The 23,529-nt window shown below is 45.7% G+C and overlaps 2 protein-coding genes across 2 annotated transcripts; one reads left to right on the top strand and one right to left on the bottom strand.

Moving 5' to 3' along the window:
* Window positions 1-1,314: 1,314 nt before the first annotated feature.
* On the bottom strand, window positions 1,315-3,132 carry LOC136987046 (double-stranded RNA-specific editase Adar-like). Its single transcript, XM_067284683.1, has one exon. The coding sequence runs from the start codon at window positions 3,130-3,132 to the stop codon at window positions 1,315-1,317; it is 1,818 nt and encodes a 605-aa protein (XP_067140784.1).
* A 7,422-nt stretch (window positions 3,133-10,554) lies between these two features.
* Window positions 10,555-23,525, top strand: LOC136987111 (uncharacterized). Its single transcript, XM_067284779.1, has 7 exons — window positions 10,555-10,776; window positions 12,071-12,202; window positions 21,026-21,166; window positions 21,274-21,418; window positions 21,532-21,701; window positions 22,042-22,145; window positions 22,215-23,525. Exons 1-7 carry the CDS (start codon window positions 10,683-10,685, stop codon window positions 22,359-22,361), a joined length of 933 nt encoding a protein of 310 aa, XP_067140880.1. The 5' UTR covers window positions 10,555-10,682; the 3' UTR covers window positions 22,362-23,525.
* Window positions 23,526-23,529: the final 4 nt, after the last annotated feature.

Raw genomic sequence — 23,529 nt, forward strand, 5'->3', positions numbered from 1 at the left:
TTCTGTAATATAATTTGCATGTCTTATTCGCACGTAGAACACCGCGATTCTATCTGCTGTATACCTAATTTGACCGCAAATTTGAATGCATTATCAATTGCCCGGTTCAATCCCAATTCCGAATAATCTGTTTCCATCATTTTATAAAACTTCCTGGTAGTACATTTGGCCCAGAATTCCTTCGAACTCAAATTAACGTCGCCCATGACGTGCACAAAATTTCAAGAAAAGAACGCAATATCTTTTTGTTTTTACTCGTAAAAAATATAAATTACCTTTTTAGCAATTCGGAAAGAACAGATATTGTAAAAAAAAAAAATTTCGATGCCAACACTGAACATGCAACACACCACTGTCTTCTAAACTCTCTGCAAACGAAATTTGCATAATTCGACGATTTCGGCACCAACACATTTCGTCCACATTTCCAAAGAGCTCCCTCTCACGTCATAAACGCAAAATCGCGCGTCTCCGTTTCGAGGTTACAGGAAACGCGGCCGCTACGTCGAACACGGGAAAAAATTTTTCCCGTCGCCGTTAAGAATGTAGGGAAAAATTTCCCCGGCCGCCATCTTGGGCTACCTAGGTACACATTAACCGAAATTTGTGATTCGTTAATGACGTTTATCTATTTACACTGTAATAAATAAAACCTAACATTAGTGTTGATAACGACTCAACTGTATATCGAGCCTACAGAAAATCGACAGCATTCGTTGTTACGAACACAACTTTGTAATTTCGGGATTTAGTAGACCTACACTCTCGAGTCAATTTCGGTTAATGATTTTTCGGATAATCGATGCTCTACTGTAAATTATTACTGTAGCTTCAAAAATGCTTATATCTGTATTAATACCGAGTAAATTACATAACAGACGTAACAAATATACATATTTACACATAATACAACAAGTAAAATGTTTCCAACAACTTTAATTTGTAAATTCAATTTCGAAGGAAAAATTCCAGAAAAAAATGAAAAGAAATATCATCACTTTTTCACTGGTTTTCTTTGGTTTATATGAACATCCACATTCGACATTTCTACATTACAATTACAAATATGCTTTCGCCTTTCATATATAATTTTAAGGCTAGAAATAGATTTACGTAAAAGTTAATCAGGCATCTATTAACTTCGATGCCATTTACGAGACTTTCAATAACACATTTTAAAAATAATGTAGTGTGTAATATTGGCATTTTTCTAAATTATTCCAACTGTTATAACGGTAAATAACAACATTTATAAAGATAAATCAACACCGAATGAAAAAAATATGGTATTTGGTGTATTTGGTAAAAGTTCCATTAAAACGACAAGACGAAATCATCCTGATGGAACCGTTTGGTCATCCACGTTCCTAAACCCGCATTTTGAAATGCTTCTTTCAAAATGGTTTTCGCTACTTGATAATGCAGGGAAGATTGTTTTGAATCCAAATACGACTTGGGTTTTCTATTCAACTGTCGATCGGCGACATTTGGAACTCTGTCGCATAAATTCTGAAATCGATAAAAGAGCGCTGCCTTACTCAATCTGGAAATGTTTCCATCTGGTAATTTGCCCGTAGTTGAATTTATAATTTCTGGTGTTTTAAATTCTAGTGACCAATTAACACTAGAATTTGGAAGATCCGCAAACTGGTAGTATTCGGGACTTTTCACCCAGCATGTTTTAGGTTTTTTTAAATGATAAGGTTTCGGCAACTTTTCAAGAGATTTCTCGAAACGACCCCACATAGCTCTGAATATATATCCGGGATAAATCTCACTTCCGAAAATGATACTTTCCAGATATATCGGTTGTATAAAATGAGTAAGCAGCGAGCCTTGAATTCCTAGAACGTTCCACGAGGCCATTTTATCAGAACAGGACACGGTGGTAAATTGCTCTTTGTTACGTTTTGTTACTTCTACCGTTTGAATTCCATCATTACCTTCAATGTAAAAAGATTCCTTTTGAAATTCGTTTTTCGACCTCAAAACTCCATAAGCACCGCGATGTAAAGATTGGCGACTAAACCCTTCGGGAAATCGTATTCTCGCATCACCACACGGCGGTTCGCTAACGTAAAGATGAAATTTTACGTCGGGTTTGAGTCGGTAAGCAGGCGTTCCGTCACATTCGATAAAGATTGAATGGTTTTTCCGTCCGGTGGCTATCAATTGTAATTGAGAATACAGAAAACTTTTCAAACACCTTCGTACGAGTACTTCGGCGTGACAATCGTTCAAAGACGTACCATCCATACTTATATTTCTTCCAATAGTGTCTTTTGTGCCAGCGCATACAGCAATAATTTCCATCTCGTCCATTTCCGAATCGCGGGTCATGGCAATTCCGGCCAGTACTTTTCCTTTTGCCTGGTTATACGTTACTTTTCGAAAGGTTTCGCCAATACCTCTGCATATTCTATTTGCCACCGAATGAAGGAGTACGTATTTCTCGGGTAAAGGTTGCCGATTCGTATTATTTTTCAAAAAATTGATACCGTACAAAGTGTACAGAGCCGATCTGGCAGCTGCAACCTTAGCTGATTTTTTGCTTCGATCGGAGACTTCAAACATCATGTCGTCGATTTCGACGCCGATGGTGAACCTCTCCAAAAGATCCGATTCCTTTTCTTCTATTAAATGAAACTTTAAATCTGGATGAAGTTCCTTTAATAGCGCAACGGGATGTTTTCCTTCCGCATCGGTGTTCATTGCCACATCTACATCCATTTCCTCAGAATATTCCATGCAAATCTTATCTGTTTGGCTATGGAGAACTCGAACTCGGTTAAAGTTGTCGACGTTGTTATTAGGAATATCTGCCGAATATTGGACATAACCAAAAGCGACTAACGCATTCTCTGCGGCTGCGTGTTTTGCCATTTGTTTAGAACGACCTCGGCCCGTGAATTCTTTATTATCGATTTTAATAGTTACGGTAAATATGGGACGATGTGCTGGTCCTTCTCTTTCCACTATAAACTGAAAACCAGGTTTAAATTCGTTTAACAGCTGTGAAGCATTCTTTCCACGGCTGCCCGTCGGCACTTCCGATCGTCCATCCCACGAAAAAATCCTTTTCCTTTTTAACAATTCGGCCGAATTAATATTCAATTCATCGCCGGCTTCCATTTTGATCTTGCCTATTTCAAAACACTGCACGAAATTAAATTCTTTTTATGTTTGAAGTATTCCAGAATGTTTGTTACTTACGCATTCGAAATTCTTGATCGTGTTGCCAACCAAACATAAAAACGATAATTTTATTGTTCTTATTAAATTTTCACTCGTCGTCATATATTAATATTTAAATCTTGAAATTGCATATAAATAAAATCTTAAATATCAATATAATTTAATTTAAACGGATTGGATATATTAGGTGGAAATATTCTCACACGGCTGCCACCGCATTTTGTGGTGGCGTTAGCGGAGTCGATAGACATACTGGTTCTACTCGCTCCATAAACTGCAACGGCGATCACTCATACTCCTCACCACTATGCCCCAAATTTCAATATGAAAAAGCCATACTACGGCACCAACGTATGTACAATTGTTCACGAAAGGACGCCCGGGCTGCCATACACCCTCCTTCTGACAACAATCGTGGTACAGTACAAGGTTCGTTCAACACGGAACGAAAGACGGTGTCGAATTCGTAAACAATCGTCTTTCTCTCGAACTGATCTAGTCCAGTTTCACCCGGTAACAGAGAAAGACTAATCGGGGATCGAGAAAGGGGTAAGTAACCAATAAAGTAACGATTAGCTAGACCACGGGATATTTAAGCCCAGGCCACAGGGACACTTCGATCTTTACCGCCGAGTCCCTCCAGGCTATGTCCCTGGCAGGGGTGTTCCCCGCAAGGTTCCATCTTGGTTCTTTGCCGATGTATCCTCCGAAAGTTATACACCTTCGTTGACAGAAACTTCGGAACTTCCGATCTGCATTCGCAAGAGATCGTTTCCTGTTTGAAAACTGGACTTTGAATGCAACATCCGGTCAGCGATAGGAAACCGCCCTCGTTGCTGGACTTTCCTCTTTTTCTTTTGAAGACTACTCGCCGAAGTATGCAAGGACTTCTGCCCTTCGTGGCTATAGAACTTTTTGTAAGTTAATTGTCTAATAAACGGGTTGTGTTGTTTGTAAACGAGACATCGATCTCTGACTCAATCGCTCCCACCTGACGTTGACTGTTACCGCTCGACAGTCCAGACGGTATGGAGTCGATAACGATATATCGCATATAATCGTTAATTTCGTCAAGAAATTTCTTTCCCTCTTTACGGCCCCTCACAATGATAATAATAATAATAAGCGCAGAGCTCAAACGGTTAGGAGTCGAGAATTGAAATTTGGTACACAGTTAGGGTACAGTACGTACACTAAGAAGGGATTTTTCGAAATTCCCCCCTCGAGGGAGAGGGTTAAAAATACTCGAGGTTAATGAAGACCATTAAGAACTGTTTTTTGTTTGTTTGTTTAGTTAAGTTACGGCAACTCAACACTTGAGCGATCTACCTAGGGAGTATGCCCTCCGGGAGGTCTTTTTAAGGGTAACTGGACCCTAGTCAGGCGTCACGGACGTGGAGAAAACCCGGAAACTCCACGTGGGCAGTCCGTCCTGGCCAGGCGCCAACCCACGACCGAACTCCAGTGTTCGGGGAACGGAACCGCTTGGCCACTGGTGGGCCCGTCGTCAGTTTGAGATTCGACTGCCGATGTCTGGGGGCAACCGCACCACTCCACCAACGAGCATCGCCTAAAGGTTTCTAAGTTAAATTTTTATACGCAGAAGAGAAGACAAAATAAAATAATTCATGAACAAAATGGAATAATCCAACGGCTTCGTTATTAATGCCTGCGCCGTCGTCGAGAATAAAATTCACATCGTGTTAACAAGTAAAATTCTCTCTGGAGTCCCGAACTCAGCGCCTCCGGTGTCAGTTCCGTCGTGGTACTCTCATCAGCGATATTTTGCGCAGGGAGGATAAACTTTAATAATGATTCGTAAATAAGGAAGGTAAACAGACCTTGACCGGTGGAATGGGCTGTTGCAAGAAAACCAAGTAAACATTCGGAATTTTCAGTGGAGCTCAATTTTACTTTCCCGGATGTTATATATAACAGTGAGAAATTGTAGCCATTGTCAAAAACTGACCACCCTTCTCAGATTTTTGCGATAATAAGTAGCAGACTGCCTTTTGGTTTTTCTTGGTGAAAAGGAGTGGGATTTTTTCTTATTTACGACAAAATTCCCAAAAAGATTGTAAGTAAAACTTGCCTCGATTAATTTATTTATCAGATAAACGTCTGGGTTAATGTGTACCTAGGTAGCCAAGATAGCGGACCTTCCGGTAATCTCGATCCAGGTTACTTAGTGACGTCAAGATGGCGGCCATCTTGACTACGATTTACGATGGAGCACATGCGATCACGTGATTGGCTCCGCGATTTATTAAATACTAAATCCCGATTTTAGAATTTAAGGATTTTGTTAAAATAATTACCATTTCGAAATAATAAAAAAATAAATAAAATAAACGATAATTATATAATGTTACTTACTTACGTCATTGTGCATGCTGCTGTTCCTCTCTTTTTTTCGGACGCTTGGTTTGGACAGGAATTGATACTTCGTTCTTTCTGTTCTTCTTTCTTTCGTTCCTACTTTTATCGTTATCATCATCAGTAATATTGCATTCCTTTCTTTTCTTCGACCACCTTTTTTACTTTTTTCTGAATATTAGAAACTGGGGCTGCAGGGACTGTCTCGGGTTCTTTTTTTAGCGTGATTTCGGAACGATCGTTTAATTGACAGATAAAACAGCTCTTGTCTTCTCGACATATTCCCCCTACAACCCATTTCGTACTTTTTAGTTTGCGGCCTTTTTCATATTTTCGTTTACATATGACATTTCTTCGGACCTCCGATTTTAAACGACGTCATATTGTGCAGAGCAACTAGCATAATAAAACGTATATGGTTGGACCAGTCGACGGCAGCCTTATTCGAAATGCCTACGGCAATACCAGAGGTGGTCGAAGAGCATTCCAATGCAATGTAATGCCATATAAAATAAAAGATTCTACTCCACGATATTTTTCCACATTTACCTTTAAAGGTTCCTTCGAATGCAGAACTATTGCTTCGACATTTTTTGCATCTCATCACACACGAATCTCGGTCGTGTCGATAAAAAATTTGGCACTAATTCGAACAATTCTTACAAACACTTCCTCAATATGCTGTAATCCTAGACTCACCGCAAATTTAAAACCTTTATAGATTCTGGAGTCCATACCTAATTCGGAAAATTCCAATTCGAGCACTCGATAGAAATCGTGGGCGGTGCACGCTGCCCAAAACTTTTGGGAAGAAATATCGAAAGAACTCATAACTAACCAATTAATATTAAACGAAAAACTTCGAAAAGGAAAAAAAAACATTACGTCTAAAGTCAAAAATCACTCCAATCAACACAATTATCACACCTGTTACCGCTTTCCGCCGATAACTCTACACGAAATGCGTCGTTACTATTAATTTGCATATCACAACGCGATAGTCCGCAGCTCCCTCCATCTTGACGTCACTAAGTAACCTGGATCGAGATTACCGGAAGGTCCGCCATCTTGGCTACCTAGGTACACATTCGACCTAGGTAATCCGACTTTAACACAACTGTATGATCCGTTCTAAACGAAATCTATAGTAAACTGGTAAATATTTGACAAAGACGTTTGCACGGTGCACCAACGAAACAGTATTTAAATCTTACATTTATTCAACAATAAAACCTTTATTAGTAAACACTAAGTTGGCGCCTTTAATTACTTATTTTCGAAAAAAAATATATTTTATTTTCTGTTGGTAAAAATAGCCTCAATTATATAGTGGTTTGCTACCAGCGCCTAATGTTTCTCCGTTGATCTATTTATATAATACTTTTCTTAACCCGTACATAATCAAGTGTTACTACTAACAGAGAAAATAAGCAAAAATTATTTATAGAAACGTCATTACGAATTACTGGAGCCATAACAAATCGGACGTCTCTGTCATAACCGCCGGCTTCGATGAAAGAATGACGACTTTCGGACACTACAAAAATCGATAGACAGACGGTCATAAGTCGGACAAAATGAAGGATAGACGTGGCCAACGTTTTCCTCGTCTATCCCATTCGTATATCTACGATCGTATATCGAGGCGCTACGTCTATATTATCTGTAGTTGGCCTTAATAGATGGAACCCGGTCGAATTCCTATTATTGCCTTTTTTGGGCATTTTGTTTAGTTGGGGCAGACACGCTTTACGCTTTCCGACGTGTCAAATTGAATTCTTCTTCAGATTTATTTTCCTAACAATGAACCTCTTTAGCTTCTAAGCTATAGTTTTCTACATATATAAATGAGAATGTTTGTTTGTTTGTTTCTTCTCTATGCACTCCTAGGTCGTTCGACCAATAGCTACGAAACTCGGAAGTTACGTCCAAATACTTCCAACTTGGATAATCCTGTACACTCTACCCCCAAATTATCGATTGCATTTCTATATATATATATTGAAGGACATTGCCTATGACTATACTTTAGAGTTTAGACCATAGTCACTACTTCCATTTTATTTAACGTTTAACGGGTTCGACAACGTTGACAGTACGATAAACAAATGATAAACGTGCTATTTTACTCTGCGGATCGGGCGAAAAGGCTGGCGTTTCGTATTAGGCTAAACAGGATTTAGTAGGACAACTTCGACACGATAATGCATTGCTTGTGGTATACAAAGGATGTAAATTTAAAAGTACGACATTTAAATTAAATTATAAAATGATTGGGATACGAAATAATTGAACGAATAAACAATAGAAACAATCTTTGTTGTAGAATAATAATAATTGGCTAATTGTTGGAGAATTTGGACGAAAATTTTCACTTTTTAAATCATTAAAATCTTCTTATAATTTATAAATGATTTCTTTATTTAAAAGAAAAGAAATACACGCGAGAGTTTTTGTTTATTAAGAATCGTAAGAACTTTTATATTTTAACAAGAATTTGGCGCCAACACAAAATAATTGGTTGATTCGGGTCTAAACACAATGGCGGGTGTATTTATACTTGATCTTTTTTACAATTTTATCGTGAAATGCGTTAAGGCTTGGATCGGTGGGAAGGCCAAGCCACGCCTGGGACGACTGCCACCGGGAACGCCTCTCGGGAAAATTTTACGCAAAAGAGGTCCCTATTTAGAAGAAAACCGGGAAATCACCGGTTTTCTTCTAAATAATCTTTCCCGGTTAGAAGAAACGGGGAAAGATTATCACGTGATGCGCATTCGTTGGCCCACTCGTTCGTACCACGTGACGCACTTTCCACACGTCTGTCTTCTGGCGTAACCAGAGAAAAATTATGATTTTTTCACTCTTTAAGGCGCCACATTTTTGGAGAATTATCGCATTATCCGCATTATCTATTCGTTTCGTTGTTTTAATACCAGACCGTGGGTTAATTTTCGCATTATCCACGTAATTTCTCTTCTCACGCGCCTTAAACTAAAATTCCGATTTAGGAAAATAAACATTTTCCCAGAAAATCGATTTTAAGACTCTCGGAATCTTAAATTAACCGATAAAATGCAGATCGATGTGAAGAGGAAGAAAATGAGGGGGGAAAACAGATTGGGGAATTATACTACGCTGGCGATCTTAATTGATTTATAAAATATAATAATCGGGAAGAAATTCCTCCTTTCTTAATGTAATACATGAGGATTAGTAGAAGGAAGTGTGACGTCACAGAACGTGAGATTTTACGCCATCTCGCTCTTTCCTCTACTAATTTTGGAACGAAAACAACAAAAAGTGAACCAGCAATTATTTTCCGTCACATCGTCACAATGCCGGGCCGCAACTTTTCGTCACAACGCTCTCGATTTCAGTAGTGTTTCGCCCCCGTATGTCGTACTTTTCCTCACAACAATTGAGACGTGCCCATCGTCTTTCGGGAGAAAGGTTTTGAATTGAAATAAAGTGACTTCCGGTCTGGACCAGAAGTTCGTATTCAGTCAATCTGGGCCTCCCACCCCTAGGCTTTCCACATCCGGCCTCGACTTCCATCTAACTCCGCTCTCGAGTTTAAGGAAGGGCGGACAGACAGAGCCATTCAGCAATGTTAGGAAACATACTTCATAAATAATTTTCGGCAAACTTTAAGCTTTTCGTCCGGATATTCGTTTAGAAAACTAAGAATTAGGATTTATTGTTTCGAATTTTCAGCCTAGCCGCGCTTTGGTTCCATTTATTACGGAGGGGATCTCTTTAATAAATGATACCAGGATTTAAACGATATTATCTTAAAGGCCAGACAATTTCTTTTTTACCTCCATATTTATCACCGCATTGTTTTTCGTTAAAAATTGAATTTATTGGGAGTCTTCCGTATCGCTGGAACCCTTCGCCGGTGTTTAAGTGCAGCACCAGTTTTAATGAAGGCAAAATTTCTAGTAGCTAACCACGGTGTGCCGTTCGACACGGGCGCTCCCACTTTTTATATCAACTACCGAAGAAATTACAGTTAAATAACGTTCGATATTTTACTTCTTCTTTCTTCCGACTTAGAATGGCGACAATCCGTAGTTACAAGTAGATTCCCACGTCTACCGATGGCTACGAAAAATGGCTAAAATCTGTGAGGAAATATGCCGTTAGTCGACAAAAATACGTAACGAAATTAATAACCTCCCATCCAGGCAATTACGCCACATTTTTGTCATTCGTTTACATTTCTCTCGGCAGATGGCGGCACCGTCCAAGAAGATGGCGTAAAATTTCGGCTAAACGGACTTAATTAGGGATGGGGACGACGACGACGGTAGATTCTCTCCGCTTTAACCGGCTTTTAACTTCAATTTTCGTCGGGTTTAATTCGCCACCCTTTTCGTCCGTCGGTGGACACCCGACCGGGGAGGAGTACATACGAGAAGGAGAAAGTACCGTCGTTCCCTTTCTTCTTCCGTGCCGAATAGAGAAATGCCAAACGTAACCTTTCGCCTTCCTTACAGAGCGGATTTCTTTCTCTTCTGCCGCGCAAACAGAAAGAATAGGTACGACACACCGGCAGAAATTGGCCGTGTCGTTTCTCGGCCGTAATTGATGGACACCCGAATCCCTTTTCTAGTGTTTTCGCAAATCTTTTGTCCTAAGTGTGATTAATGACGTAAGAGCGCGTCACGAAAACGGATAGGAAAAAGAACGCGCCAATGGGGCAAGAGACGGAACGCCGGCCGAGCAAACAATTGGACGTCGTTCCCTTCCGTCCGTAACGCCGTACCAAAGATACGGGGGATATTAGCCAAAGGCGCCGGACACCGGGTTGGAGAGCGGCGTTTGGTGACAAAATTAAAGGCGGGAGGAAGAAAATTCCGAAATGGAAGAGGAGGGTTCCGGAGGAGACTGGGCGGGGGTGAAAAGGGGAGGAGGAGAGAGGGCGCCCCGGCGGAGCAGGCGCGGAACGGACCAATGGGAGAGAGGGACGGGCGTCGGCCGCCGTGGAGCGCCCAGCCGACGAAAGCCGGGAGGAAAAGTCGGCGCTAGCGAACGGCGGACGACATCGAACGCCCGAAGTGTCCGTGGGGATGGAAGATCTGGGTTAATCGCCACCTCATCCGAAAATGAACGCGGGACGGCGCTACGCGCTACTCGTCCTGCTCTTGTGCGTCGCTTATCCGGCCGACCTCCAGCGAAACCAAACGGATGCGCCCACCGGTGAGTACCTCTTTCCCTTCTCCTCTTCCTCCCAGGCCACTCCTCGCCCGGTGCGCGCCGGGATTCGAACCCCAAACGCCCGCTCTTTTCGGGATGAACGGCGCGAGAGGAATCAATTAGCGCGATTTGTTTGCTCGGTCGTCGGGGTTACGCGCGCGGCCGGGTCCGTTTCCCTCCCCGATCGATAACCACGAAAACGGGTCCGGTCCCCCAACCCGGTCGGACCCCGCGGCCGAAACGCGCTTCAAACTATTTTACCGGGAAGTTTCGCGCGGCCATCGGCGTGGGGGAGGTGATCGTCTTTGGAATTTGCCGGTCGGCCGGGAGGAGGCAGAGGAATCGTTTGAGAAAAATGACGGGGAAGACGGAATTTCCCTGGCCGGGTGCGGAGCGTCGGAATGTTTTCGCGTCGCCGTATCGATCGCGCGCCCGTATTGCGGCGCGGGCGCCGCTACCGACCTCCCAAACTATTTTTCTTCCGCTCCGTCTTCCGTGGTGGAAATTAACCCTCCGACCTCGCCCTCCTTTAATTATCCTCCGCTCGGGACGAAACCTCAAAAAAATCCTTCGCCTCTCACCAAAATTCCCTCTTCCGGAAGCCTCCGACCGGGCCGGGCGCCGGGCTTCTTCCGGCGTAAACTACGTTCTTCCCCCCTCCCCGCTCCCAGTAATCACGGGAATTATCTCGCCGCCGACGAGATACATTCGATAACTGCGGTCGGGAGGTGCGCGCGGCTCCTTTCTTCGCTTCCAATTTATCGACTCCGCTAATTTAACCGAAGCTCTTCGTAGTTTTTCCGTCCAATCTCTGCCCAAACCCTGGAAATGGGGACGAAAACATCCGGTTACGTCACTTCCTCTTTGTGGGAAAGACGACTGGACGAGTGGTTAATCCTACCATCCATTTGAGAGGAAAAAGATAACTTTGTTGTCATTTTCTGAGGGATTTCGGTTCCTCGGCACTTCTCGTTTCCTCCGCTTTCGTTGGCATTCCCCGCCAAGGATTTTGAACGGAAGACGGGATGGACCTTTTGGTCGTTGGTCACACGCCGTGGCTTGCGAACGACCGGTCGGAGAGGCGTATAGTCGTAGGATGGCCTTCTAAGTGACGGAAACAAGCGTTAAAAGAAGGCGTTTGCGGCGATTTCTCGTTTTTCCGCCGGCCATCCACTAGCGTGTTTATATAATGGCCACATGCCGGGCGAATTTCCCCTTTAATCCCTAATCCCGGGAAAACGATCTTTCCGGCGGAAATGTCCACGTTTCTCAAATGTGGACCACTCTCTTTCGGCAGGTGCGGCGGTGGAATGCACGGAAGACTCGGAATGCGGAGACGTGAAGCAGGTGGAATGCGACGCGGACACGCGGACTTGCGTCTGCAAAAAGACCAATTGGGTGCTGTCCGAAGGAGGCAACTGCTTGCAGGGTGAGTCCTTTCCTTCTCCTTCCCAATTAACCGGATTTGCAAATCTCGTGGCGCGTGGTCGAGGCCGACTTCTCGAGTTACGGTGACGGGTTTATTATTTTCCCGAAAACTCTCAGCCCCGGTGTTGCTCGGGTAAATGGCTCGTTTTCACTCCGTACCTGGTAATCTGTCGAGTCCCCGTCCCCGGTGTATTGGAGTTTTCCTCCCCACTGGTGTTTCTTCGGGACGGGACGGATCCAAACCTCTTTCCTAATTAATTACCCGGAAAAATACACCATTTATAATAGTATCCGGGGGAGAAAAAGAACGACGTGGGGGCACGGGACGTGGGAACATCCCCGTCCGACGAAAGTAAATGGAAAGACGAAATAAGAATTTAAAATGACTCGATTATCGGTAATTACCGCAAATTTCCTCTCTCCGTCGTTCCCTGGGGATAATTCCCCGAATCGGGTTAATTTCCCTCTCGGGAACGAAGAGCTTTCGGACGCGGATGGGGGCTCTTCTCCTTTCGACTGGCGGGTGCCGGGGAAAGAAGGAATGTCAGGGGCCGCCACCGTGCCGTTCGGTCGCATCACCCGCCACCTACGGACGGGGCTCGTCGTGGCCACCGTGATGGGAATCTTCCATTTTACCCTGGACGGGGGCGGTCGGCGCCCTTTTTCCTATACTCGTTTCGCTGGAAAGACTCATCCGTCGTCGCGTCACGCGGAAAAAATTTCCCCACTTTCTTATCCTCTATTAATACAATAAAGGGAACGACGGAAAAATCCCTTCTTTTCCAGGGTGGCGGCCTTATTGCGGGGACCCGGAAATGACGTAAGACGAATGGAAGAGGAACTTAAACCACTTAGAAGGGCAATGATAATTTCCGGGTGGGCGCGAGAAGCGCGTTGTCGGCGAGAAAAAGGAACGATGTAAGGAAAACAATTTGTTAGAAGAGGCGTTCGGGGGAAGGCGTGGACAGACGTCTTTTCGGATAATTTCGGTTGGAGAAAAAATTGGTAGAGGAGGAAAATTCGACTCCCGGCTTTTTCTGCCGCGTTCTATTGGACATTCCGCCACCGGGCTCCGTTAATCCCTCGTTCCGCTCCGTGGTCCCGAAAACCTCCGATTTCCATTCGAGTTTTTACTTCTCTCCACCCTTTTCTTCCGCCAAAACTCGACCCAATCCCTCGTTCACACCAGAGCCCATTTCCACCCGTTTATCGCGGACGCGTCGGAGCGTGGTGCCCGGTCGCGCCCGGTCGCGCCGCTCCGACCGGGAAGACCGAAAAGGAAAGGTGCCCGTCGGTCGGGGGTGTAATTAACGGCTGAAAAGGGACGTCCGATTGTCCGATCGATGCTTCCGCTTCTCCTTCCCCGTCTCCAACGCCGACGGTCGATGGGAATTTTGGGACGGCGCCCAAACCTCTCTTCGATCTTCGCCTCCGTCTGTCGGTCCTCTTTTTTTTTCTGGTGACGAAACCTTACGCTTCATTTTCTATTTATTAGAGAATTCGACTCCCATCGATCGACGTGGCGGGGGCAATTATAAAAAAGGAAACCGGCTCCTTCCTTTAATAAGAAGAAAGTGTATTATTTGGACCGGTGGCCGAAAGTATTGTTTTAACTCGACGTTAAGCGGGAATAGGAACGGGGAAGGTGGCGCCGTTCTCTCGTCCTTCCTGTAATTAAATCGAAATTTATAAAAAGGAAAATATTTTAAAGTGGAAACCACGCCCGGACCCGAGGAGAAGCCGCGTTTCGTGACGGAACGGAAAACGGAACCCGATCTCCACACGCGAGTTCGGTTCCTACGAAACCCGACAACAAATCTCGCCGGGTAAAGGTCGAATCGTCGTCACTCTCGCTCCTCCGTCCGTCGAATCTGCGGAAAAACATTTCGGAATCCCGTAAGGAAAATTGAATTTACTTCCGCTTTATTTCGGTTTCCAATTGTTTAATTTTAAACCGGAGAAAGGGGCCGACGTTGGCACGCGCCGCGGCGGTGGACGGAATATTAAGGAGACAAACTTCCCCGCCATACCCGCGGCGTATTTCGACGCCGACGGATTGTTTATTCGTTCGGCGTCGTTTTCTACACGGGAGGGGAGGGTGGGCGACCAACGAAACGATATAAGGGGGAGGAGGAGCGAATGCAAATGCGCGGTTCGTATATAAGAACTGCCGGAGAACGTATTACTTCCAGAAAATAAATGGTTTCGGGAAGATCGACGGCGGAGAAAAGTGACGTAACCGTAAAGCATCCCCTACCGGAAACGTAATAACAATAACGAGATTGCATCGCCTGGTAACGACTAACGATTCGTCTAACTTGTCTCGGGATGGATCTGCGGGAAAATAAGCCGGACGAACACCTAAAGCCCGTAACCGGCGTAAAGACAATACCGTAGAAATTTGCATTTAAAATCGGATCCGATCCGAAATCCGGCGATAGAAAAACAACGTTAGCCCGTTACGTTTGGTAGAAATCGGCCGCCCACCGCCGGAATTTTCGTACCGCGGATTAAACGGTGCGTCGTTACGCGTTACGCCCGGCAAATTTTCCGTTTGTTTCGAAAAAAGGACGACTCGGTCTATAAAATACGTGCGAGACCATCGACCGAAACAGGTCGCGCGTCACGTACTTTACCGATCCATTCCGGGTAACGGATCCCGGTTTCTCTCCGCGGTGCCTGTGTCTACGTCGTAACTTCCGTTACCGCGTAGACGGATGGTTTAAATGTCCGTCTCCGAAGGCCCCTCCGCGTGACTGGGAATTGCCAAAGCCTAGGGGACTACTTCTATCCGCTTTAATCCGTTAAACTCCGCAACGTACCAGATGTTTTCAGGTATAAAAAACAAACACGGGAGAATATCTGTAAAGTCCGTACTTACTCCTCGTAGAAAACGAATATCGACACCTTATTTTCTTTCCTCTCTTACTGGTTACTTGTAATGCGTAAACGTAACGCGTTACGAAGGAGTTGCGTCTTTTTCGTTTGTACATTTATATCTCGGTCCCCCCCGTAAATACGTTACGACTTTTCTACTTCCGAGACCTTTTCGTAACGTTACACTCCTTCCGTTTACCTACGTATCCGGATTCGAAGGTGGAAACAAAATAGAACCGCCCTGGGAAGGGGATGCCAAATAACTTTCTCGATCCCATTCCGTTTCCGAATATAAATAGGAAATTCGTCAACTGGAAAACGGTCCTCTCCAATTTAGATAAAATTCCTCTCTCGTTGTCCCTCTTATCGCCTCGCCGGTTACGTCACTTCCAGATAATTCCCCGTCCATCCGACGAGGATACGAACGTTTTTTATCGACACCTCAATCGCCCCCCGCCGTTACGATAAGCGAAAGAATAAAGCTGGACAGCGGATTTCGAACCCGGACTCGATTAAAATTGCTGCGCGTAATTAACGTCGTTACGCCGCGGTGGAATAATTCCTCCGGACGGGAAGTTTAACCACAGTCGCGGGTTCCGACAAATGCCTTTAGGCTACCTTCCCCCCCGGGGGAAGGTAGCCTAAAGGCATTTGTAAAGGCCTTTAGGCCACCTTCCCGGAATGTATCGATAGCTTTTATCTTAGTTTCGCGTGAATAACAACGGAACGAATTATAATTTACATAAGGGCAAACAAAAAATCCCTCCGTCGTCACGACACGGGTTTACGTGTCGTCTAGCGGCGATTTATGCGGATGTTTTCTCCCAATGAGAATTCGAATTTCCTTTATTGTTATTGATTGTAATCGGCTTTTCGAAACCCCGGCCAACGGCGGCATTGGTGACGGTTTCTAGGGCCGTACCTCGGTGTAATTTCACCAATTTTATAATAAACCGGACTTTTGTAGATTGTCTAGAACCGCCCGGTGTCCGCCCGATTAGCTCTGTTTTTTAAGGTTGGCCGGAGTACTACGTCACCTTAAACTTGGCACCGAGGCCTGGTTATAACGAACAATTTAATTTATCGTTGACGAACGGAGGCGGAACGTGACGCTTTTCCGGCCTTTCTTTTAGTAACTGGCCACCCTTCTGTACATTTTTGGAGTGGAGAAAAAGGCCAGGACAGAAAAATAAATGGAAAAGTTCGTTTCGTCCACTCCTTCGTCTGTGGAACGTGCCAGATTCCAAGTACTTGTACATCTCGGGAACGTTCGTCGGGGGGTCGGACCTTTTGGCAAATTTCGTTTTACCACCCCGGAGTGGAGAAGCGCCCTTTACCTTGTGGGTGAAACGGAGGGGGGGGGTGAGAGAATGAGTCCGGGAGAAAAATTGCCGCGGAAATTTCGGTAAATTGCTTTTTATCTTTTTCTTTTTTTTTCTCGGGCACCTGGTAATTAAGGCTAATTCGGTCGGGTGCGGAATTAATTTCCCCGTTTATTTATCCGGTAATTAGGCCGGGCCGCCCTCTTAATTAAGTAGTTAATATTAATTAGGCAGTCGACCGTCCATTAACTGTTTCGCCCGCCTTTCCTCGGGCGCTCCTCTACCTTTTTCTTCCTCCGCATCCTCTCCCTCCTCCGCCAAATCGTCCCGTTTTCGCATCCGCGGCTTCTCTATTTTCCGGGATGACGCTCCGGAAACAAAACCTAGAAGACCGTACGGATGTCGATCCGTTATCTGAAAATTTCGGGAATTGGGGGCGAATTTTAGGAAACAAACAACCCATCCGGAAGAAGCGTATTTAGAGCCATCTCGGTGTCTGCCGCGGGGAACGACCCTTCCAAATATTATTATAACAACAATAGAGGATCGAATCGATCTGTTATTACGGTATTTACCGGATGAAGCGCCGACGTAAAATCGATGGAATCGATCGAAAATGAGATTTTTTTTCCCTTTAGATCGTTCTTTGGCTTATCAAAAGTTCGGACGTTTTTTGGAGAAGGGAGTCTCCCCGGTAAAAGAAAATAATTACACGTTTTCGGAAGGAAAATCTCGGTGTTAAAATTAATGGAACTGGGGCCAAAAGAACGTCGTTCGATTATCCCAGGGATTTTTTTTCCTCCTCCTCTCTTCACGCTCTAACATTTCGTCTGTCTTAAACAGTTTCCGTTGGTCGTTTCTCTTCGTTTTCTTCCCTTCGGAAAGACCGTTACGCTTGCGTTTTTAGGGGAAAAGTAACGACAAAACGTCACTAATTACCAAGTGTTCGAATTAGCCAATCCTAAGGTATATATTACACAAAACTCGCCTTAATTTTATACATTAAAACACGATATTATTGGAGGAATTTCCTCCGAAAAGTCGGAATTACGTAATCTTCGGTGGTAACGGCGTAACATTTCGGGAGAGGTGGCGCAGTTTTCTTCGTCTATTAACACTATTTGCTGTGTATTAAAAGCGTAGAGGTTGGAATATAGAAAGACGAAGAGTCTGTATTATCTCGATTTCTAGTGTTTTATTCGTCTGGCGCCTCTTTCTAAATATAAAACGTTACGGCTACCAAATTTCGTGGCGGATTAACCCGTCCACCCTGGATAATGCGGTCTATCGGACTTAAAAGGATTACGGTTAAGCTACATAATACTTTCCGCACACAAAGGCCGAGATAAGAAGTAACAACACTCCATCCCCGGGATAAGTCAGTAAAGAAGCGTAGACAACTCCGCAAACAAAACTCATCCTTAAACACTCGAGCAAACTAATAAATTTCCTTTCGGTCTGGTCTTTTCGGAATTGTTTTCTTTTATATATAGCGAATTTCGATTCGTTACGGAACGGGCGAGAGACCGTTTCTAGTCAATAACTCCGGTTAATTCGCACGGACAAACGAACGTACGCCAAGTTTCCAACGAGAAATGCTTCCGTTTCCACCCTCAATTTATATCCATTTCTGGTTAGTGTCTATAGAAAAATTATAGAAACTCGATCAATTTCGGAAGATTAAATTGTCTCGGGGGTAGAGAACGGTGGCGTGTCGATCCGGTCAGTCTGCCGCCGTCTCCTCCTTTTATTACTTATCAAAAATACACGTAATTACGTACCGTGACGTTTTTTCATCCCGGATAATTTGCAAATCGTTTAGCGTTTAACCGAGATTGGTACATGTTTTATTGTCTACCGATCCCTAAAAACCGATCGATACTCGGCTCCGTTCTCGCTTCCATAAATTATGCATGGATTTATTCCGTACTTCCAACACTCGCTTCTTAAACTATTCTTACTTGCCATACTTAAAAGGCACTTCCAAAAGATTGGGCTCTCTCGGCGACGTACTGTACCAAGAGCGCCAAGACTACGCCATCCCTCAATAAGAAAAACCACTTATAACTTACGTTGTCCGGTGGTATATTTAACAAAAATAATAACAAAGTACTAAAGATCGATGTGCCGATTGGATTTAATTGATTGTTTCGTACCTTCCTACCGCACTGTGTCGTACACCTGTACGACTATGAGTCGGAAATAATAATTTAGAATAGGATCCTCCATCGGGAACGTGGGGAGGATAGACCCTAATCGGTAATCAGGGGAAGGTCTTTTACCGTATTTGCCGGAGGTAATTATTATTTTTTCATTTTTGAGTCGGGTAGGCCTACTTCCGGATCCGCCACTGCCGTTAGGAACGAAGTCGAACGTGCGGCTTTTCCGATAGAACGGACGGCCGTGGATTTCCATTATTCGCAGCCGGGAGGGAAAACGGGACTTTCTTCGTAACTATCTTTTTCGATTTCCCGGAAGAATTCGCTCTTCTGATTATTTGTAGTGGCTAAAAGCCTTCTTCCTCTCGGCGTAACCAAACTTCCGGTATGGTTATCCCCGGAAATTTCCGCTCTCTCCCCGTCGTCTCGGTAAATCGATGAAGGAGCAACGGTTAATGGCGGTGGGGAGGCACGAAGCGACTAAGTTTCGCTAATCCCGTCGCCCCAGGAAACGGGTTTCTAACCTCCGACTTTTTCCTAACTGGTTAGTTTTACCGAGGGGTCCTTTCGGATCCAATAAGGAGCGCCAATTCTCGCCTAGGATCGTCCAATGAATAAGTGGCAGAGGGGAGGAACTACCCTCCCTCCCTTCCTTTCAATCGACGATATTGGAAAGTTCGATCGGAGCTAAAACGAAGGAAAAAAAGTCCATCTTCCGATTTCCATTTCGCAAATGACTTTCTCGCCCGATTTTTTCCGCGGGTTTACCTAAAATAGAGATCCCAGGACGCTAAGAAGCCATTTTGACCGTCAAAATTAGCCACTGGAAAGTCTTCGAAACATCCAGCAAGATATCCACGTGGCTTCTACTAAAATAATGTACCGGTCTCTGGAGTCCGACTGGAAACTTCTACACTTACGCCCACCGATTTTCCTCTTCCCTTCCGTTTTTGTTTAGTAATAAAAGCTCGGTGGTGGCGAAAGGATTCGTTAATAATAAACGGGCGATAACCGTAACGGCCCCGTTAGGCCGGATAATTTCTTCGGTCTAACTGCCACTCGGTTCAATCGTCAATATTTAAAGTACGGCCGGCCGGAACCGCACCCGAACCAGAAAGCCAACTTAGGAGTCACTCCCGAATTTTTTCCATTCGGTTCCCGAGGATTGCGGCCAGACCGCCGAAATGGGGATTTACGATCGAAGATACTCTTAAAATGTATGGCGGATTCTCCCGTGTGTCGTCATAAATTCGCACCTGGTTTCTTCGTAAAATATAGAAGATTTCGCTAGTTTCGTCCGTAACGAACTTTTCCCTGGAGAGGTCGTCTACTAGGAGTCTTTCGAGTGCTCCTACTGGACGACTTTCTCGTTGCTTAATGCCTCCCCACGCGACTTTCTACGTATTATTGCCTTCTCTCGTGGGCTGGAAATTGAAAAGAAATGGTAAAGAGGCGGGAGACGGTAAAAACTGCACTTTGGCTCACACACTCGAGAGGCTAAAAATGGATCCCCGGAGAGGACCCGCGGCATTTATAAGCCCGAATTGGCGCCTGTGACTTAAAGGGTTGCGCATTCTCAACCCCGGTAAAACGTAAAACTAACGGAGGTTCGAAACGTTCCTATTTTGCGCCTACGACGGCGATTCTTCGCCTCTTATTAAATATTTTACGAGTGGCCGGGCGACCATCCGTGGAAAACTATTAAAATTCGATCCTCTCCTTTGGCGACTGGGCGATCGAACTCCGTCGATTATAGAGTTCTGCCAAGACTCTGTTTTCGGTTCCGAACTTATTTACCTCTTCGGCGGCCGAAACTAATTTACGATACGCCAGAAGTCGACTAATTAACGGTTAATTAATAAAAGAAAAAAAAATGTCGCCCAAAGACGATTTTCCCGGAAACGAACGCAATTAGGTTACTTTTAATTACCGTTTAATTAGCCCGCATTAAAACGCGATAACGAGAAAACGTTGGCTTTTTCCTTCTTCGGGAGATAACGGCTTTCGCCGCCATCTTTACTACTACTACTACGGTTCGTATCGGTATCTAGAGCGGAATTCCACCGACTCCTCCGCCAAAATCCGAGAAGCCCGCCCGCGGGCGATTTTTTTTTCTGGGTGGAGAGAGATCGGAACCGTCGCAGCCGAATAAATGGAAAACTTCCGCTCCAGATGTCGGAATATCCGGACTTTTCCCTCCTCTTAAATCATTTCTCCGCGTCGCGATCGATACTTCCTCTCTATCTCTCTCTTCGTTTCCGTTCCACGTTGTCACCCGGAAAAGGCGGAACGGAAACGGATTCGGCGGCTTCTGTCCTCCTTTATTAATCTGCGATTTGCATATTCGACTAATCTCCACCGCTGGAGGCGGATTCCGGAAGTGATTATTTGCCAGCAGCCGGAGAGAAAACAGTTTCCGATGCGCTTATCCTTTCCCTTCCCAAAATCACTTCTGTTGGTTTTCAGGAAAAAACTTGCGCGAAGAGTGCGTGATCGAGGAGCAGTGCCGAGTGCTGAACGAAAATTCCACCTGCGTGGACAACAGGTGCGACTGCATCCCCGGATACACCTTGTTCGACGAAGTGAAAGCGACCACCTGCCAGTTAGGTGAGCGCATCTTTCTTCCCTTTCCCTCCCCGGCGGGCGGCGAACGAAATGGGGCGGAGGCCTTCTTGGGGGAGTTGCGGGTTCTAAAGCGGATTGTTTCTTTCAAGTGCGAGTCGTGTTGACCACCCAGACGCCGGGAGAGCGAGACGAAGACGGATCGGGAGGAATCAAAGACAAAAACGTTTTGATCATCCTCGTCGTCTTTGCACTCATGTTCATCGGAATATGCGTGGCCCTCAACATGTTCAGCAGGTGAGTCACCCGCCACCTCCCGTCCACCCACGCCTTCTTCCCTCCCGTCGACGCGACTCCCCTCTTCCGATTTTCCCATCCAGCTAAAATTCCACCCCATTGTCGTTGGACAGGGCCAGATTCCGCAACAACCGCTCCATCTTCAGCAATCCGCACCCTCGACTGATGCACATCAAACTGGGTAAGCAGAAGGGGCACCGCCGGGGCAGCCACGCCAGCATGCCAGGAGGGTCGCGACAGCCCAGCGTCTGTTCGCAATTGTCGCCCCTCCCTTCTCGAGCGGGTAAGTACCGTTACTCTCCTTCCCTTCTTCGCTCTCCCCTTCCGAAAGATAAGACGGCCGCCCCCTCTCCCTCCCCTCGTCGCCTTGTGTGACCGAATGTCTTCTCGAAACAAAGAAAAAACACCCAGAGATATTTTTAGTTTATCGACGGCAAAACTTGGTTTCTAGAAAAGACCAATCGATGGAAGCGGGGTCCACTTTTAAAAAAGAAATTCGGCCGCGTTTATTTCTAGCCCCGGGTGTTAATTCAAAGGAAAAGGGGCGTCATTGTATCGGAAGGAGGGGAAGAGCGAGACGTGTGTACGTCCACTCATTTTTCTGGTATGGAAACGTGTGGCAGGCAGCAGACGCGCCAGTCAACAGAGCTTGAGAAGCAACCCCGACAAGAGGATGGACCAACTGGCGGGGGGCACCGTGCTGTCGGTGGACGAAATCGCCAAAAAGGTGAGTTTGCTCTCTCCGCCACGGCCACCGAAGCCACGGGCGCACTGACGTCGTTTTGTTTGTGTACAGTTACAGGAGAGTCCCCGGAGGCCGAGCAGCGGCGCCGCTCATCCGGTCCAGAACGGACCCAACTCGCCCACCATCATAGTGACCAACGCGCCCGGACGTGGACGGATAGACGAGGCCGGACTGTCGTCCTCCCCCGTCAACGTCTGACCCGGGCGGGCGCCCTCTTTCGTCTTCGACCATTCCATTTTACGATTAGTTGCGTCGTTTCCGGGCTGTCGGCCGCGTCGTTTCCGGACGCGGATTAGCCGGTAGCGCTCGGTCGAGGATTCTTCTATTCTTCTTTTGTCTGGAACAGAACCATCACTTTAAAATCTATGTCAATCGTTTTCGGGCCTCCGACGGCGACGCGCCGCGCCGCGCGGCCCCGCTCGCCGCTCCGCGCGGGCGCGCCGCAAACGGATCTCCCGGACGCGTCCTCCGAGCTATGCATCTTCCATTTCGCATTCGTTTTCGTCGATAGCTAGGCGTAGAACGTCGTCACCGACCAACTATGCACCAGAAACGCACGCAAAAGCACGACAACACTCGAACACACAAACACAAACACACGCACTCACTACGCACTCGACCCGGCGCGCGCCGCGGAGGCGCCGGGCTCGGAGACGGAGGACGCGCGAGTTTATTTTTCTCCCCGGTCGGCATCCACATATCCCCGGCAAGGGAATGTAAATAATATAAATATGTAAAGAAGGGGCGCGGCCCCCGGTCGATTGTAGAGTTTTGGTCAGGGTGCGCGGCTAGGATCCCGGCTTACGGCAATTCTCCGCTTCATATAGCATGGGAGTGGACGGACGGTCCTTTCCAGTTTCTCCTTTTTATACACGAAAAAACAATTATATATAACAGTAGCGCCTAGAGTTAAACAGAAGAAAAATCACTTCAAGCCCAAACAATTACCGAAAAAGAGAGAGAGCGACCGTCGGGAAATGGCAACGGGTTCGACTGGACTCTTTATTTATTTATTTGTTGGGTTGGAAGGCGAGCGAACCGCACCGACACCCCCACCCCATCGGTGTTAAAATGCAGGATTTGAGGTGCCCGCCACCGCCTTCTCTTCTTCGTCTACTTCCGGTTTTCGGTGGTTTCGGTCGCCCGTCGACAGCTGGGACCAAACCTCTTCCGCTTCGGAACGCCCCGGGTCCATTTCTCGATCGGTTTTCGTTCCGCGTGGGACCAACGACCGAAGGATCCTGTACTTTATCATCGGAACGTGTCTCCCGCACTTCCGACTTCCCTTTTATACTGTCTTTGCACACACGTTTACTTGTACGATTTCAAAATACCCCGAGAAATAAAAATTTGTATCCCGTCGCCC

The sequence above is a fragment of the Centruroides vittatus genome, unplaced genomic scaffold (assembly GCF_030686945.1).
Source record: "Centruroides vittatus isolate TY-2023 unplaced genomic scaffold, ASM3068694v2 scaffold_1444, whole genome shotgun sequence".
Taxonomy (NCBI): domain Eukaryota; kingdom Metazoa; phylum Arthropoda; class Arachnida; order Scorpiones; family Buthidae; genus Centruroides; species Centruroides vittatus.